The sequence below is a fragment of the Hippopotamus amphibius genome, chromosome 11, assembly GCF_030028045.1.
Source record: "Hippopotamus amphibius kiboko isolate mHipAmp2 chromosome 11, mHipAmp2.hap2, whole genome shotgun sequence".
In the NCBI taxonomy this organism is placed as follows: domain Eukaryota; kingdom Metazoa; phylum Chordata; class Mammalia; order Artiodactyla; family Hippopotamidae; genus Hippopotamus; species Hippopotamus amphibius.
This window is the reverse complement of record NC_080196.1, coordinates 87,472,296-87,489,607: the sequence shown is the minus strand read 5'-3', so window position 1 is coordinate 87,489,607 and position 17,312 is coordinate 87,472,296. Positions and strand designations below refer to the sequence as shown.

At 42.8% G+C, this 17,312-nt stretch overlaps 1 protein-coding gene across 2 annotated transcripts in view; it reads left to right on the top strand.

The window, feature by feature from the left end:
• The first annotated feature begins 15,443 nt into the window (after window positions 1–15,443).
• Window positions 15,444–17,312, top strand: part of EPG5 (ectopic P-granules 5 autophagy tethering factor) — a 120,684-nt gene continuing 118,815 nt past the window's right edge. For both annotated transcript variants that reach the window (XM_057698547.1, XM_057698546.1), the window contains exon 1: window positions 15,444–15,596. In XM_057698547.1, the coding sequence (XP_057554530.1) occupies window positions 15,534–15,596 (63 nt within the window). In that variant the 5' untranslated portion in view covers window positions 15,444–15,533. The remainder of the gene's footprint in view (window positions 15,597–17,312) is intronic.

Here is a 17,312-nt window from a genome sequence, read left to right as displayed (position 1 = left end):
AGGTTCCCCAAAAAACTAAAAATAGAGTTGCCATATGGTCCGGCAATCCCACTCCTGGGCATATATCCAGGCAAAACTATAATTCAAAAAGATACATGCACCCCTATGTTCACAGCAGCACTATTTACAATAACCAAGACATGGAAACAACCTAAATGTCCATCACCAGATGAATGGATAAAGAAAATGTGGCATATATATACATTGGAATATTACTCAGCCATTAAAGCGAATGAAATAATGACATCTGTAGCAATGCAGATGGACCTAGAGATTGTCATACTACGTGAAGTAAGCCAGACAAAGACAAATACCATATAATATCACTTATATATGGAATCTAAAATACTACGCAAATGAACACATATACAAAACAAAGACAGACTCACAGATATAGGGAACAGACTTGTAGTTGCCAAGGGGGAGAGGGGGTTGGGAGGGAAGGATTTGGGATTAGCAGATGTAAACTATTTTATATAAGAGGGATAAAAAATAAGATTCTACTGTATAGCACATGGAAGTATATTCAATATCCTGTAATAAGCCATAATGGAAAAGAATATGAAAAGAATATATATGTATGACTGAGTCACTTTGCTGTACAGCAGAAATTAAACATGACATTGTAAATCAACTATACTTTAATAAAATTTAAAACAAAACAAAACAAAATGAAAGAAACCCATACTTCATCTTTAAGGTCAGCATCCCAACACTGCAAGTTATTTTCAAGCTGCTGCACCTTTAAAATGTCATTCTGACATTCTCTCAGGGCTGCAGCTTCTAGGTGTTGTGTATAGTGGACAAAGCAGAGCCCATGGACGTTTGCCATTGTTGTACCACCTTCACTGTAAAGTGAAGCTCTTAATGTAAGATTCGCATTCTCAACAGGGCCAGTATTGCTCCCAAGGGGGTGAGAATTGGTTCCTGATGAGCAAAACAAATGTTATTCTCCTTATGTATAGAGCACAGCTATACATAAAGCATATAAATAGAAATATAGTATATCTATGTTATTAAAATTTCATGGGAGTGGCAATTAAGAAAAAAAAGGTTTCAAAAGGCTCCTTAGTGGAGTGGTAATGAAAAGTGATTTGATAAACACTGGTTCAAGACAATGTTATGGGGAATTTCATAATGACACTCAGACACTATTAGCCCTTGATGGTGTTACTGGCCAAGTCACCGCTGACAAAAAAGGGAGAGTCTCTTCTTGGAATCAGTCTCACTAGAGATGAATCTCTGCTCCTTCCAGAGTGGAAGGAGTTCAGTGGAATCAATTTGCCACCAAGTGGCTGGTTGATCTCCTTGGGGGATGGTAGCATATTTAGGGCCCGGCTTCAGCCTCTAAGTATAACTGGTCAGATATTGAGCTGTAGTCACTAGATCAGGCCTGGTAAGTGGGGGTCCCTGTGGAGACTCCATCCCTGCCACCATGGCTACTCTGTTCGTGAGTCCGCAGGGTAAGCATTGGGTGACCAAGGACAGAGGCTTGGATGCCACCAGATGTGTCATGCTAGCCACGTTGTTGTTCTGCATCTCCTCTTTGATGGGTACTCTCTTGCGGGCACTGGCGTAAGACACATACATTTACACATTTTGTTGCCCATTCCTTGATGTCTGTCTTCTAATCTTGTTCCCTGATCAACCAGTCAAGTCATGAACCATTGCCCCAGAGTCTACGAATATACTTACCTTGGGCTACTGCTCCCTTCGTACCAAGTTCATGACCAGCTGTTATTATTTGATGTGCTATCCACTGGGAGTATTTTTCTTCACCACTGGTTTTCACAGTCACTTCTAAGTGGGGCTGTAGTGTGGCAGCAATCTACACACAGACTAACAAAAATTAACATACAGAGCTGACCTATTTTTGAATCAGATCTGAATTTTTTTGCTCTTCTCCACCAGTTGGGTCGAAGGAAACCTCCTCTGAGGCCACAGGTCTGAGCTAAAGGAGAAACATAGGTGCAGTAGAGGGAGATGATGCCTTTTTGAGTGATGTATTTGACTCTCTGGCTTTGCCCTGTCTGTTCCAGAATGTACCAGTTCCACTGTATGGCAGATTGCTGATATGCCTGCCTGACTCAGGGAGTCTGAAGAAAGCTAAAATAATTTAGTAGTAACATTATCTTCTGTTCACCTTTCCTTTATACTTTTACAAAATGTATTTCTTGAAATGCTGCTGCAGAGGTCTTCTGGCTTTCTTTTTTTTCTAATAAATTTATTTATTTACTTATTTATTGGCTGCGTTGGGTCTTCGTTGCAGCATGTGGGCTTTCTCTAGTTGCAGAGAATGGCGGCTACTCTTCGTTGTGGTGCACGGGCTTCTCATTGTGGTGGCTTCCGTAGTTGTGGCACATGGGCTCAATAGTTGTGGCTCACAGGCTGTAGAGCACAGGCTCAGTAGTTGTGGCCCACGGGCTTTGTTGCTCTGCAGCATGTGCGATCTTCCCGGCCCAGGGATCGAACCCGTGTCCCCTGCATTGGCAGGCGGATTCTTAACCACTGCACCACCAGGAAAGCCCTGGATTTCTTATTAGTCTCTGTTGAACTGAGCTTATAATTTTCCTCAGTGTGCCAGCAGCAGTCATAACCACCAACCTACTCTTTGGTCCTTATAACTACCTTTGACCCTATATCTCTCAGATTTACCTTAACTCATCCTAATTCACCACAGATGAGGCCTCCAACAATCATGATGCTTCAACTCAGAGGTTATCACCATTCTACTTCCATAAGTGGTGAGATCCTTGTTGCCATGTGACTGGGAAAGGTTCTAATTCCAGAATCCCATCCTGACATCTGAATACCCTTTCTGATACTCTTAGTTTGGGTTTCCCCAGAAGGAGGCCAGAGACAAGGATTTGAGATCAAGTAGTTTATGTAGGAGGTGAACCCAGAGAACACACCAGTAAAATGGAAAGTAAAAAAGGGAAGAGAAGGAAGTGAGTAAAAGGTGTGTTATCAAGCCAGTTGCCACAGTGAGAAATGAGCTGAGCCCCACTGGGGACCCCAGGAAATAGCACTGAACAAGTATCTCGGAGTTATTCCACTCGAGGGGTGAGGGAGCTGGGTATTTGTATTAGTTTGCTAAAATTGCTGTAATAAAGTATCACAAACTGAGTGGCTCAAATAATAAAAATATATTGTCTCACTGTTGTGGAGGCCAGAAGACAAGAAACAAGGTGTCAGCCCAGTTGGCTCCTTCTGAGGGCTGTGAAGGAAGGAGTGTTCTAGGCCTCTCTCCTTGCCTTGTAGATGTGTGTCTCTGTGTCCAAATACTCCCATTTTATAAGGACACCAGTCACATTGGGTGAGGGCCCACCCTTATGACCTCATTTTAACTTAATTTCCTCTGTAAAGATCCTATCTCCAAATAAGGTCACATTCTGAATTACTGGGGGTTAGGGTTTCAACATATGAATTTTGGGGGACACAATTCAATCTGTAACTGTATTTGTATCTCTTTATATATCTATCCCTGGTTGAGGGTTGTTTTGGGTTAAGGAAAATGTGTTATTTCCCTGGTACTTTCAGCGTGTCATACATGTGGCTTAAGGGATGTCTGAGGCAAAGATGTGATAGTAATTGGAATTTGGGTCTGCATAGTCAGAAATGTTAAGTGCCAAGGGAATTAGAGTGGGACACCTGCAGTGTCTGATACTTTGGGGGTGCAAGTAACTGTTTCTATGACGTATTTATCCCCCCCTTTTTTTATTGGGGAAGAGAGTATGAGAGGGTAAATAATAGAAAAAAGATGTTTTATATGTTTGCTTCCTGGGGAAGCAAAAGTCTGTTAACAAAAGTGGCCTCATCTATACAAGAGTCCTTTTTTTTTTTTAAGTTCTTTATTGGAGTATAATTGCTTTACACTCTTGTACCAGTTTTTGAGATACACAAAGTGAATCAGCTATATTTATACATATATCCCCATATCACCTCCCTCTCGCGACTCCCTCCCACCCTCCCTGTCTTGGCCCTCTAAGGCATCACCCATCATCGAGTTGATCTCCCTTTGTTATACAGCAACTTCCCACTAGCTATCTGTTTTACAGTTGGTAGTGTATCTCTGTCTATGCTACTCTCTCACTTCATCCCAGCTTCCCCTTTGCCCCTCACCCCCACCCCAGACCCGTGTCCTCAAGTCCATTCTCTACATCTGCATCTCCACTCTTGCCCTGTCACTGGGTTCATCAGTACCATTTCTTCAGATTCCATATGTATGAGTTAGCATACAGTATTTGTTTTTCTCTTTCTGGCTTACTTCACTCTGTATGACATTCTCTAGGTCGATCTGCCTCATCACATATAGCTCCATTTCATTCCTTTTTATGGCTGAGTAATATTCCATTGTATATATGTGCCACATCTTTATCCATTCATCTGTTGATGGGCATTTAGGTTGCTTCCATGTCCTGGCTATTGTAAATAGTGCTGCAATGAACATTATGGTACAGGTTTCTTTTGGGATTATGGTTTTCTCTGGGCATATGGCCAGTAGTGGGATTACTGTGTCATATGGTAGTTGCATTTTTAGTTTTTTAAGGAACCTCCAAACTGTTTTCCAGAGTGGCTGTACCAACTTACATTCCCACCAACAGTGCAGGAGAGTTCGCTTTTCTCCACACCCTCTCCAACATTTATTATTTCTAGATTTTTTGATAATGGTCATTCTGACCGGTGTGAGGTGATACCTCATTGTGGCTTTGACTTGCATTTCTCTAATGATTAGTGATGTTGAGCATCTTTTCATATGTTTGTTAGCCATCTGCATATCTTCTTTGGAGAAATGTCTGCTTAGGTCTTCCATGCATTTGTGGATTGGGTTGTTTGCTTTTTTGGTATTAAGCTGCGTGAGCTGCTTGTGTATTTTGGAGATTAATCCTTTGTCCGTTGCTTCATTGGCAAGTATTTTCTCCCATTCTAAGGGTTGTCTTCTTGTCTTGTTTATGGTTTCTTTCGCTGTACAAAAGCTTTTAAGTTTCATTAGGTCCCATTTGTGTATTCTTGATTTTATTTCCATGATTCTAGGAGGTGGGTCCAAAAGGATCTTGCTTTGATGGATGTCATAGAGTGTTCTGCCTATGTTTTCCTCGAGGAGTTTTATAGTGTCTGGCCTTACATTTAGGTCTTTAATCCATTTGGAGTTTATTTTTGTGTATGGTGTTAGGAAGTGTTCTAATTTCATTCTTTTCCATGTAGCTGTCCAATTTTCCCAGCACCACTTATTGAAGAGGCTTTCTTTTTTCCGTTGTATATTCTTGCCTGCTTTGTCAAAGATAAGGTGCCCATATGTGTGTGGTTTTACCTCTGGGTTCTCTATTCTGTTCCATTGATCTATCTTTCTATTTTCATGCCAGTACCATACTGTCTTGATCACTATGGCCTTGTAGTATAGTTTGAAGCCAGGAAGTCTAATTACACGAACTCCGTCTTTCCTTCTCAAGATGGCTTTGGCTATTCGGGGTCTTTTGCATTTCCATACAAATCGTAAGATTTCTTGTTCTAGCTCTGTGAAAAATGCCATTGGTAGTTTGATAGGGATTGCATTGAATCTGTAAATTGCTTTGGGTAAGATAGTCATTTTCACAATGTTGATTCTTCCAATCCAAGAGCATGGTATGTCCCTCCATCTGTTTGTGTCGTCTTTGATTTCTTTCATCAGTGTCATAGTTTTCTGCATACAGCTCTTTTGCCTCCTTAGGCAGGTTTATTCCTAGCTATCTTATTCTTTTTGTTGCAATGGTGAATGGGAGAGTTTCCTTAATTTCTCTTTCTGCTCTTCCGTTGTTAGTGTATAGGAATGCAAGAGATTTCTGTGCATTAATTTTGTATCCTGCTACTTTACTAAATTCATCAGTTAGTGCTAGCAGTTTTCTGGTAGAATCTTTAAGGTTTTCTATATATAATATCATGTCATCTGCAAAGAGTGACAATTTTATTTCCTCTTTTCCAATTTGCATTCCTTTTATTTCATTTACTTCTCTGATTGCTGTGGCTAACACTTCCAAAACTATGTTGAATAATAACAGTGAGAGTGGATACCCTTGTCTTGTTTCTGTTCTTAGAGGGAATACTTTCAGTTTTTCACCATTTAGAACAATGTTGGCTGTTGGTTTGTCATATAAGGCTTTTATTATGTTGAGGTAATTTCCTTCTATGCCCATTTTCTGGAGAGTTTTTATCATAAATTCATGTTGAATTTTGTCAAAAGCTTTTTCTCCGTCTATTGAGATGATCATATGGTTTTTATCCTTCAATTTGTTGATATGATGTATCACATTGATTGATTTGCATATATTGAAGAATCCTTGCATCCCAGGGATAAACCCCACTTGATCATGGTGTATGATCTTTTTAATGTGCTGTTGGATTTTGTTAGCTAGTATTTTGTTGAGGATTTTTGCACCTATATTCACCAGTGATATTGGTCTGTAATTTTCTTTTTTTTGTGACATCTTCTTCTGGTTTTGGTATCAGGGTGATGGTGGCCTTGTAGAATGAGTTTGGGAGTGTTCTTCCTTCTGCTATATTTTGGAAGAGTTTGAGAAGGATAGGTGTTTGCTCTTCTCTAAATGTTTGACGAAATTTGCCTGTGACTCCATCTAGCCCTGGGCTTTTGTTTGTTGGGAGATTTTTAATCACAGTCTCAATTTCTGTACTTGTGATTGCTCTGTTCATAGTTTCTATTTCTTCCTGGCTCAGTCTTGGAGGATTGTACTTTTCTAAGAATTTATCCATTTCTTCCAGGTTATCCAATTTATTGGCATATAGTTGCTTGTAGTAGTCTCTCATGATCTTTTCTATTTCTGTGGTGTCAGTTGTTACTTCTTTTCATTTCTAATTCTGTTGATTTGCATCTTTTCCCTTTGTTTCCTGATAAGTTTGGCTAATGGTTTGTCAATTTTCTTTATCTTCTCAAAGAACCAGCTTTTAGTTGTATTGATCTTTGCTATTGTTTCCTTCATTTCTTTTTCATTTATTTCTGATCTGATCTTTATGATTTCTCTCCTTCTGCTCACTTTGGGGTTTCTTTGTTCTTCTTTCTCTAATTGTTTTAGGTGAAAGGTTAGGTTGTTTATTCAATATTTTTCTTATTTCTTGAGGTAGGACTGTATTGCTATAAACTTCCCTCTTAGAACTGCTTTTGCTGTGTTCCATAGGTTTTGGGTTGTTGTGTTTTAATTGTCATTTGTTTCTAGATATTTTTTGATTTCCTCTTTGATTTCTTTAGTGATTTCTTGAGTGTTTAATAGCATATTGTTTAGCCTCCATGTGTTTGTATATTTTGCAGTTTTTTTCCTGTAATTGATATCTAGTCTCATGGCCTTGTGGTCAGAGAAAATGCTTGATATGATTTCAATTTTCTTGAATTTACTGAGTCTTGGTTTGTGACCCAAGATGTGATCTATCCTGGAAAATGTTCCATGTGCACTTGAGGAGAAAGTGCATTCTGTAGTTTTTGGATGGAATGTCCTATAAATATCAATTAAGTCGAGATGGTCTAATGTGTCATTTAAAGCTTGTGTGTCCTTATTTATTTTCTGTTTGGATGATCTGTCCATTGATGTAAGTGGGGTGTTCAAGTCTCCCACTATTATTGTGTTACTGTCGAAGTCCCCTTTTATGGCTGTTAGCATTTGCCTTATGTATTGAGGTGCTCCTATGTTGGGGGCATAGATATTTACTATTGTGATATGTTCTTCTTGGATGGATCCCTTGATCATTATGTAGTGTCCTTCCTTGTCTCTTGTAATAGTCTTTACTTTCAAGTCTAATTTGTCTGACATGAGTATTGCTACTCCAGCTTTCTTTTGACTTCCATTTGCATGGAATATCTTTTCCCATCCCCTTACTTTCAGTCTATATGTGTCCCTTGGTCTGAAGTGGGTTTCTTGTAAACAGCATATAGAAGGGTCTTGTTTTTGTATCCATTCAGCCAGTCTGTGTCTTTTGGTTGGAGCCTTTAATCCATTTACATTTAAGGTGATTATTGACATGTGTGTTCCAATTACCATTTTCTTAATTGTTCTGGGTTTGTTTTTGTAGGTCTTTTCCTTCTCTTGTGTTTCCTGCTTAGAAAAGTTCCTTTAGCACTTTTTGTAAGGCTGGTTTGGTGGTGCTGAATTCTCTTTACTTTTACTTGTCTGTAAATCTTTTGATTTCTCCATTGAATCTGAATGAGATTCCTGCTGGGTAGAGTATTCTTGGCTGTAGGTTTTTCTCTTTCAAGGCTTTCAGTATATCCTACCATTCCCTTCTGTCCTGCAGAGTTTCTGTAGAAAGATCAGCTGTTATCCTTATGGGTTTTCCCTTATATGTTGTTTGTTGCTTTTCTCTTGCTGCTTTTACTATTTTTTCTTTGTGTTCAATTTTCATTAGTTTGATTAATATGTGCCTCGGTGTATTTCTCCTTGGGTTTATTTTGTATGGGACTCTCTGCATTTCTTGGACTTGATTAATTATTTCCTTTTCCATGTTGGGGAAGTTTCCCACTATAACCTCTTCAAATATTTTCTCAGACCCTTTCTTTTTTTCTTCTCCTTCTGGGATGCCTATAATTTGAATGTTGGTGGGCTTGATGTTGTCACCAAGGTTTGTGAGACTGTCTTTCATTCTTTTTATTCTTTATTCTTTTTCCTGCTCTGTGGCAGTTATTTCCCTCATTCTGTCTTCCAACTCACTTATTCATACTTCTGCCTCAGTTTCTCTGCTGTTTATACCATCTAGAGTATTTTTAATTTTGGTTATTTTGTTATCTGTTACTGTTTGTTCTTTAGTTCTTCTAAGTGCTTATTGATTTTTCTTGTATTTTCTCTATTTTGTTATTGAGATTTTAGATCATCTTTACTATCTTTACTCTGAATTCTTTTTCAGGCAATTTTCCTATTTCCTCTTCATTTATTTGGTCTTGTGTATTTTTACCTTGTTCCTTCATCTGTGACATATTTTTTTGTCATCTCATTTCCCCCCCACTTTTGATGGACAGGATTGTGTTCCTGTCCCACTGGGTGTTTGGCCTGAGGTTTCAAGCACTGGAGTTTGTAGGCTGTTGTGTATAGCTGGGTCTTGGTGTTGAGGTGAGAACCTCTGGGAGACCTCACTCTGATGAATATTCCCTGGGAACCAGGTTTCCCTGTTAATCCAATGTTTTGAACTCAGAGCTCCCACCTCAGGAGCTCAGGCCCGACCCTGGGCTTGTGAATCAAGATCCCACAAGCCATGTGGAGCAGCAAAATGAAAAAAATTTTTTAAAAAAGTAGGAGAATAGCAGAACAATAGGAAGATAAAAAATACCATAATAGGAAACTAACAGATGTGTTAGAAAAAATTAAAAAAAAAAAAAGATGGAGAAACAACTGGAAGGTAAAACAACTGCAATAGCCTAAGTGAGGAGGTGGGAAGAAAAAAAAGAAGAAAAAAAAAAAAAAAAGCCAGAAAAGGCCTTGGCTGTGGGGGAGGGGCTTAGACAAGAATGGGGTGGGAGGAGGTTAGGCAATGGGCAGGGCCTACACTTAGAAAAGACCCTGGTTTGGTAAGGAATGGGGCTTAGGCCCAATAAGGTAGAGGGGCCCAGGAACGCCTCTGGTCCTGGGGGCAAACGACCAGGTTGAGGTACCCAGCGGGCTCCCTGGGCCCGAGTTGGTGGGAGAAATGCTAGGTACCTTCCCTAGTCCTCCAATCTCGGGAGCTCGCTCCCCCTTGGGTTCTCTTCTTCCTCAACCCCTCTCTCCTATTCACCTGGGACCCTCACAGCTGCAGGGGGTACTGGAAGGCAGGAGACCAGACTCTGATGCCCAGCAGGCTTCCCAGGGCCAACTGGGCTAGGGTAACGCCTGTGGCCCTTCCCCAGATCTCCCAGTCTCGTGCTGTCCCTGTCTGCCTCTCTTCCTCTCCCCCGCCCCCCACTCTCCTAGGTCCCAAGCAGCTGGAGGGGGCCCTAGAGTGTGAAAGACCAGGTCCATGAGCCTAGCAGACTTCCCAGAGCTAATGGGCAGGGGAAATACCTTCTCCACCTCCCTTGATCCTCCAATCCTCCAGGAGAAGGCCCCCTCCCCTGCCCACCTTTCCTCTTCTCCCCTGCTTTCCTTCTACACCCCTAGAACCAGTGAGACCTAGAGGGGCCCCTGGAGGATTGAAGACCAGGCCTGGGGGCACAACAGGCCTCCTGGTGCCAAGTGGGTAGGGAGATTTCCCGCAGCATCCCCCCGATCCTCCAGTCCTGCAAGGTCCCTCCCACTGCTGTCTGCCTCTCTTCTTCTCCTCCTCTCCTCCCTCCCTCCCACACCTGTATGACCCACTCAGCTGGAGAGACCGAGGGACCAGACTTGGGAGCCCAGCAGGCCCACCAGGCCCAAGTGGGCAGGGGAATGGTCCTCCACACCTCCCCTGGTCCTCTGCTCCTGGAATGTCCCACCACCAGTCTGCCTCTCTTCCTCTTCCCCTGCCATGCTCCCATGTCCCCGGGACCAACGCATCTGGGAGGGGACCCTGGAAGTTGGAGACCAGGCCCAGGAGTGCAGCAGGCTTCCTGGGCCAGTGGGCAGCAGAAATGCCTTCCTCTCCTCCCCCGATCCTCTGACCCCAGAGGGTCCCTCCCCCCTTCTGCCTCTCTTCTTTTCCCCCCACTGCTTACCTCCTGTACTTCTAGGACCAATGGCCCGGAGGAGCCTTGGAAGGTGGAGGACCTGCCCAGAAGAAATACCCCGCGGCGCCTCCCCATTCTTCTGACCTGGAGAGATCCCTTCCCACCCCCACTGTCTGCCTCTCTCGCTCCTCCCCCCGTCCCCCCCATGCCCCCAGGATCCTCGAGCCAGAGTGGGGCCTGGAGAGTAAAGGACCAGGCCTGGGAGTCCAGTTGGCCTCCCTGGCCAAGAGGGCAAGCAAAACACTCTCTCACCTCCCTGTCCCCCAATCTCAAAGCCCCCACCCCACCTGTCCTCCTCTCCACCTCCTCGCCCCTCCTCCCTCCTTCCCACACCCCCAGGACCCAAGCAGCCCGGAGGGGCCTTGGAGGGTGGAGGACCCCACTGGGGAGCCCAGCAGGCACCGAAGCCAGGGAGTTCAGCAGGCCTCCTGGCCTCCTGGGTGGGAGAAACCCAGTTGCGGTTTCGGATCTCCCCAGCCCGCAATGGTCCCTCCAGGCAGGAACCTCCTCCCTCACCCAGCCATCCCCAGGGGCGCCAGTCCCATCCCGGCTTCCCCTTCCCCACCCCTCTGACTTCCCCCAGGTCCTACCCAGTTGCCCTGGGGTTCTTGCAGTCTGCTTGGGCCTCAGGTCCCCCTCCAGCCTCCAGCAACTGATCTATTTGTGGGGGGACGCGATCTCCGTGTCTTCCCACGCCGCCAACTTGACTCTGCCCCCCCCCCCCAAGAGTCTTTTTAAAAAATGTGGCTGGATATGTTTGGTATCAACACTTATTTGCACTGCCAGCTAATTGTCTCAAAAAACTGAAATAATTTAGAAGTAACATGATTTATCTATAATTAAAAATGCAGGGACTTCCCTGGTGGTCCAGTGGTTAAGAATCCGCCTTCCAGTGCAGGGGACCAGAGTTTGATCCCTGGTGTGGGAACTAAGATCCCACATGCTGCAGGGCAGCTAAGTCTGCATGCTGCAACTACTGAGCCCTAGCGCTCTGGAGCCCCTGCGCCACAACTAGAGAAGCCCGCACACCGCAATGAAGATCCTGTGTGCCTCAACTAACACCTGATGCAGCCAAATAAATAAAATAAATAAAAATAAGATAAAAATGAATTTGGAAATCATAATTGATGAAATAATGCCACGTACAGAGTGATGTGCAGGAAGTAATTGTTTTAGAAAGAAGGACCTCTCTGAAATCTTGTCAGAGGAGTGTTCACCAATGGAGAATTGCCACTAGATGGCAACAGAGACACTGGAATCTAATTTTGTAAGGGAGTTTAGGAAAGGTTTACTCAAGGGGTTTCCCCTGAGTTCAGACGCTTTCACTTAACCCCTGTTATGACAAATACTGTTCTGGATGCTGGCTGACTTAGGAATCATGGTCACATTAAAGACATCTGTCATTACTTTGTTTTTTGGAAATTAATCTTTTGAACTAATTATTTTAAAAGTAAACTTCAGTTAGTCATACACTTTTTAAAATTTAGTTTTTCTTAAGTCTTCAAGTTATCTTTATAATCTCAACATTCCATGTATAAATCTAATAAATTTAAATAACCATTTTCAAGGGAGAACTTTAATATTTGGTTAACTCAAATTCAATAGATCAAACTTCCTTAAACAATCAATCCCATTTATGACTTGAATACCTTCAAATATTTTAAACTACACTATTAAATTTAATATATTTAAATTTCTTCTTTGGCCCAAACTGAACAATAAACCTAACTATTTACACTATTCTACTAAGGTCTAACAATTTCAGTTTACAAATATAAAGTATGCCTCCTTTCCCCCATAGGCTGTGATATTTTTTGCCCTTATCTACCATCGTCTCTGCATCTCAACTAAGCTATAAACCATGGGAAGTGGAGGTAGGGCCAGTTCTGTTTTGCTAAGTAGTGACTGGCACATGAAGAATTTTGAAGGCCAAAAAGGATTTTAATTGGTAGAGGCCAAAGAGAGTATTCCGCACTGGGAAAAATAACAGCAAAAGTTGTGGAAAGCTATGGTGGTACAAAGACTTTGTTCACATTTGCCAAGTCTTGCTCATGATAATCTTATACACATTTGCATGCACACACATACCAGGATATACAAAATGCAGGTACATTCTGAGGGAAACCGAGAAGGACGCTGTGGGGCCTTCCTGGGAACAGAACCGTGCCTCCACTCCCACTCCACCACCCCTTATCCAGTGTCCCCTGCCTCTTGTTTGTAGAAAAACTTTAGCCTCCTAGGCCTTCCCTGAGTTTCAAAGAGTAAATTTAATCAGAGAAGTGAAAATCTGTAAAAACAAAGGAAAGCAGTCTAGTAAGACAAAATAATAATAGTGATAATACTAGTTTAGCCATAAAACAAAGTCAAAGACCTTTAGTTCCTCCTTAAGGGCTATAGATAATATTCTGAGCCATATCCCTGAGTGGTTTTAAAGACACGAAAACCCCCACCAGATGGAAGATGTTGACTGCATAGTAGACCGCAGACCAGTTGGAACCAGAAAACTGATAATTAAGATTCCTGAAACATCACACTGTTACCTCACCATCAACCAATCAGAGAATTGAGCATGAACTGGTCATGCATGCTCACACTGTCTTAAAAAAACCCTCCCCTGGGGGAAGGGGTGTGAAGGGGAAGCTGGGACGAAGTGAGAGAGTAGGGCAGAGATCAACTCAATGATGGGTGTTGCCTTGGAGGGCCGGAACAGGGAAGGTGGGGGAGAGTCGCAGGAGGGAGGGAATATGGGGATATGTGTATATATAAAAAAAAACCCTCCCCTAAAAGTTACTGGGGATTTGGGGGTCTTCTGAGCACGAGCTGCCTGTTCCCCTTGTTTGGCCCTGCAGTAAACACTGTACTTACCTTCACCACAAATGGGTGTCAGTAGATTGACTTTGCTGTGTGTTGGGTGAGCAGACCCAGGTTTGGTTCAGTAACATGAGTAGATAACTTTTTTGTTGTTCTTGAGGATTTGGGATCAACATATAGTATATGAAACTGTGTTACAGGAAAACCTGGTTTGCCTTTTGGTGGGTGTTGAGCCAAAAGACACAACCAAGCCAGAGATCGGGAGACACAAGGATTTATTACTTGCAGCAAGTAAGGAGAATACTGGGGAACTTTCCCAAAGCAGTGCCTCCCTGAACAGCAAAATTGGGGAAATTTTAAGCTAAGGGTACATGCATATTCATAAAGGGGCTTGAGCTGTTAATCTTTGCCATTGTCACTTTTCTTCTATCCTATTTCCAAAGGATAACAGTCCTTTGTTCTTTTGTTCCCTTAAGATCATGATTACTGAGACCTGTTCAAGGGCAAGCACTGTGGCCAGGCTTACATTACGAAATGGCTTAGGCCTGAAATGAATGAATAACATGAATATCGTATAATGGTGTTTAAGTTACCAAAAAAAAAAAAATGAAGTAGATATAAAAGTTTAAAAAAATAAAATAAAATGGCTCCTCTCATGTCGAGTAAGCCATGCCTGGTTCTCTTTCTCCAGGGACCCCCCTACCCTATCTGCTTACAACTGTACTTTATATGTTCAGTTAGCTCATAAACAAGACACTGTGAAGACTCCATCTCTGAAGTCCTTTCCATTTTTCACGCCATATTCTTGGATAGTCTCCCCCGCCCTCTCAAACCCATCTGAACTGTCTTATCCTAGCATCAGACAAAACAACTCACATTCATTTGATTCATCAAATATTTATTGAGCCTATCATGTACAGGCTAATGTTCTAGAGGCCTTTGGGATTCCTCAGGGAACAAAACAAAGACCCCTGCCCTTAATGATCTTACATTCTAGCCAGATTGACAGACACAAACATAATAGCAAATTATAATAGTATTTTAAGAAGTACTAAGTGCTTTGGAAAAAAAGAAATTGTAGACCTGGGAAAGAGAGATGGAGCCAAGTTTTTTTTTTTTTTTTATTTAAGACACACGGGCTTAGTTGCTCCGTCGCATGTGGGATCTTCCTGGAGCAGGGATCGAACTCGTGTGCCCTGCATTGGCAGGCGGATTCTTAACCACTGTGCCACTTAGGAAGTCCCTGGAGCCAAGTTTTCACATCTGCAATTTTTATTTTTATTTTATTATTGTTATTTAAAATTTTATATCTGGAATTTTTAAATGAAGGTGTGTAAAATCTATATGATGAATACTTTTACGGGTCTTGCCTTTTTGCTTTTTTTGTCTGCCCTCTTTGGTGCAGATGTCTCTTTGCTGCCTGGGAATCTGGATCGTAATAACTACCAATTACAGATATGCCCACGGCTACCTGGCACCTTTGACGATTAGTCCATTTAATCTTCATTACACTGGAAAAACGTATCATCCTTCCCCTTTACACAAGAGAAAACTGAAGCGCACAACTGGATAGGCATCAAGGTTCTTGAGCGCAAAGCAGAGATTTAGGCTGACTGGTCTTGGTTATTCAAGGGTCAAAACAAGATCCACAAACATTCTCCCTGGCCTCCTTTAAGCCACCGTAGGTCAGGTGTGCGAGCGCTCCCGGGGTCCAGACCGAGTGCAGCTCGGCGGAGGCGGCGTGAAGCACGTGACCTCAGACCCGCGAGTAAGGCGGGGATGCACGACAGCCACAGGGTATCAGCAAGCTGGGCAAAGTCAGGCTGCCTCGCGCGCCAGGCCAGGGGGTGGGGCCTAGACGGAAGGAGGCGGGGCTACCATCTTCCAGGGAGAAGGCCTCCCGGAGTGGTTTGTCCTACGCTGCGGCCCGTAGAGGCTCGGAGTTGCCGCACCTCCTCTGGGAGTGGTGGAGGTTCCGTCATGTGACAGTCCGGAGGCCCGAACAGGGCAGGTTGTGGAAAGCGCAGGGTTTTGACAAAAAACAAGCGGCGACGGTCCCATCGCAGGGTCTATGGCCGAGGCTGTGAGGCCCGCGCGCCGGACCAAGGCCAAGGCCAGCCGGACTAAAGCCAAGGTGAGGGAACCCGGCCATGCCACCCTTCCCAGGCCCTGGGAGGTGCGCTCGTCTCCGTTTTCCTCTCTTCGGCCTCTCCAGCCCACTCTGCCCGTCCCCTGAGCCCCTCTCATCCTCTGCCCCCACCTCCCCATATTTGACCCCCGACCTATTCACACTAGACTTAGTATTCTATTCCTCCTTCACGTCCCCCTGCCAGACTTTGTCAGGAGCCCATTTTTTCTCTTTCGTCCTGTGACCTCACGAGGCTCTTCCTTTTCTTGACTTTCCTCACCTGGGTCTAGATTCCTGTCGTGAAGCAGCTTTTCTCTTCCCAGCCTCATCTTTACCTCTGACTCTTTTTCTATTTTATAGCCTGTGGACATTTTCAGCCCCTCTTCCCATAAAGTGGGAAAGGACCCCTCCTTCACTCAAGAATGTATCCTTTGGCAGAGCTTTACAGACAGAGACAGAACGTAGACTGTAGTGATGTGCCTTTTCGAGTTAAAAATTCAAGATGACAGTGGTGCTGCTGTTTATTTCTCATCATCCTGGTTGTTTATCATGGGGCATGAATGACCAGAAATTAAAGCAGAGTGGGACTCACACAGCAGGGACAGATTTGAATTTTCTGGTTTCCTGGATTATACTAACGTGTGGTATTGGTGTGATTTAAAGTTGATTTGTCTTGTTTTTAGGTGTAATCTGGGTTTTCATTGTGTTCCCATATGTTTTCTGAAATGGCGTTTATTTTACAGTGAGTAGATTAAATGCTGCCCCTGGATAGCTGGACGTATAGAATTTTGGCTTACCTGAAACTGAATTTATATCAAGGAAATAATGAGGATGGTATTAAAAGTACAGGAAATTTTCTTTCCTACAAGTAGGTGATGTTCCAGAGCAGGTGTAATTTTTATTTTATTTTTTTTATTTATTATTTTTTGGGGGGTACACCAAGTTCAGTCATCTGTTTTTATACACATATCCCCGTATTCCCTCCCTCCCTCGACTCCCCCCCCCCCCCGAGTCCCCCCCACCCTCCCCAAAGCAGGTGTAATTTAAAAATGATACCAAGATAGGATTTGCTCATGAGAACAAGATTTTAATAGGAGACTGGTGTTCCAAGCTGCCATATTTAATAAGCTGTAAATGACATATGTAGATTCCTTTCATTATGATGCCTTAAAGAAAACTGTAGTGGAGTTGTTTGCATCAGTGTACCCAGGTATGTGAGAAGTTACTCTTTGGGGCAAAAGCCATTTTGCTACCTAATTTCAGAAACATTTGCAGGAGGAACAATTTTGCATTGTACTGGGCTGGTAAAGGACTATCTAAATAGAGCAGAAAGTATAAAAAGCCTTTGGTCAGCCATGCATAAGGTCTCTGAACCTGGAATACAGTAGTGTATAACATGGAAACATCAATCTATGGAGAGCAGATTCTTAATGCTCAATCTATAGTTTTTATTTTCAAAATGAATGATGAACATAAGGCCTGGATAAGTTAATTGATAAGCCAGAAGTCATGCACTTGGTAAGAGAACTCAAGTTAAAGCCAAAAATGTTAATTCTTAATCCAGTAGCTTAATAAGTGTTCTACATAACTATATGTATCTACAGCTAGAATGTTATAAATACTTAAAAATAGTCATTTAAGAGGATTCTGTTATTTTGTTTAGAACAGGGTTTCTAAAATAAAAAATTAAAAGTCAAATGCATCGTGAAAAACAGTTGCTCA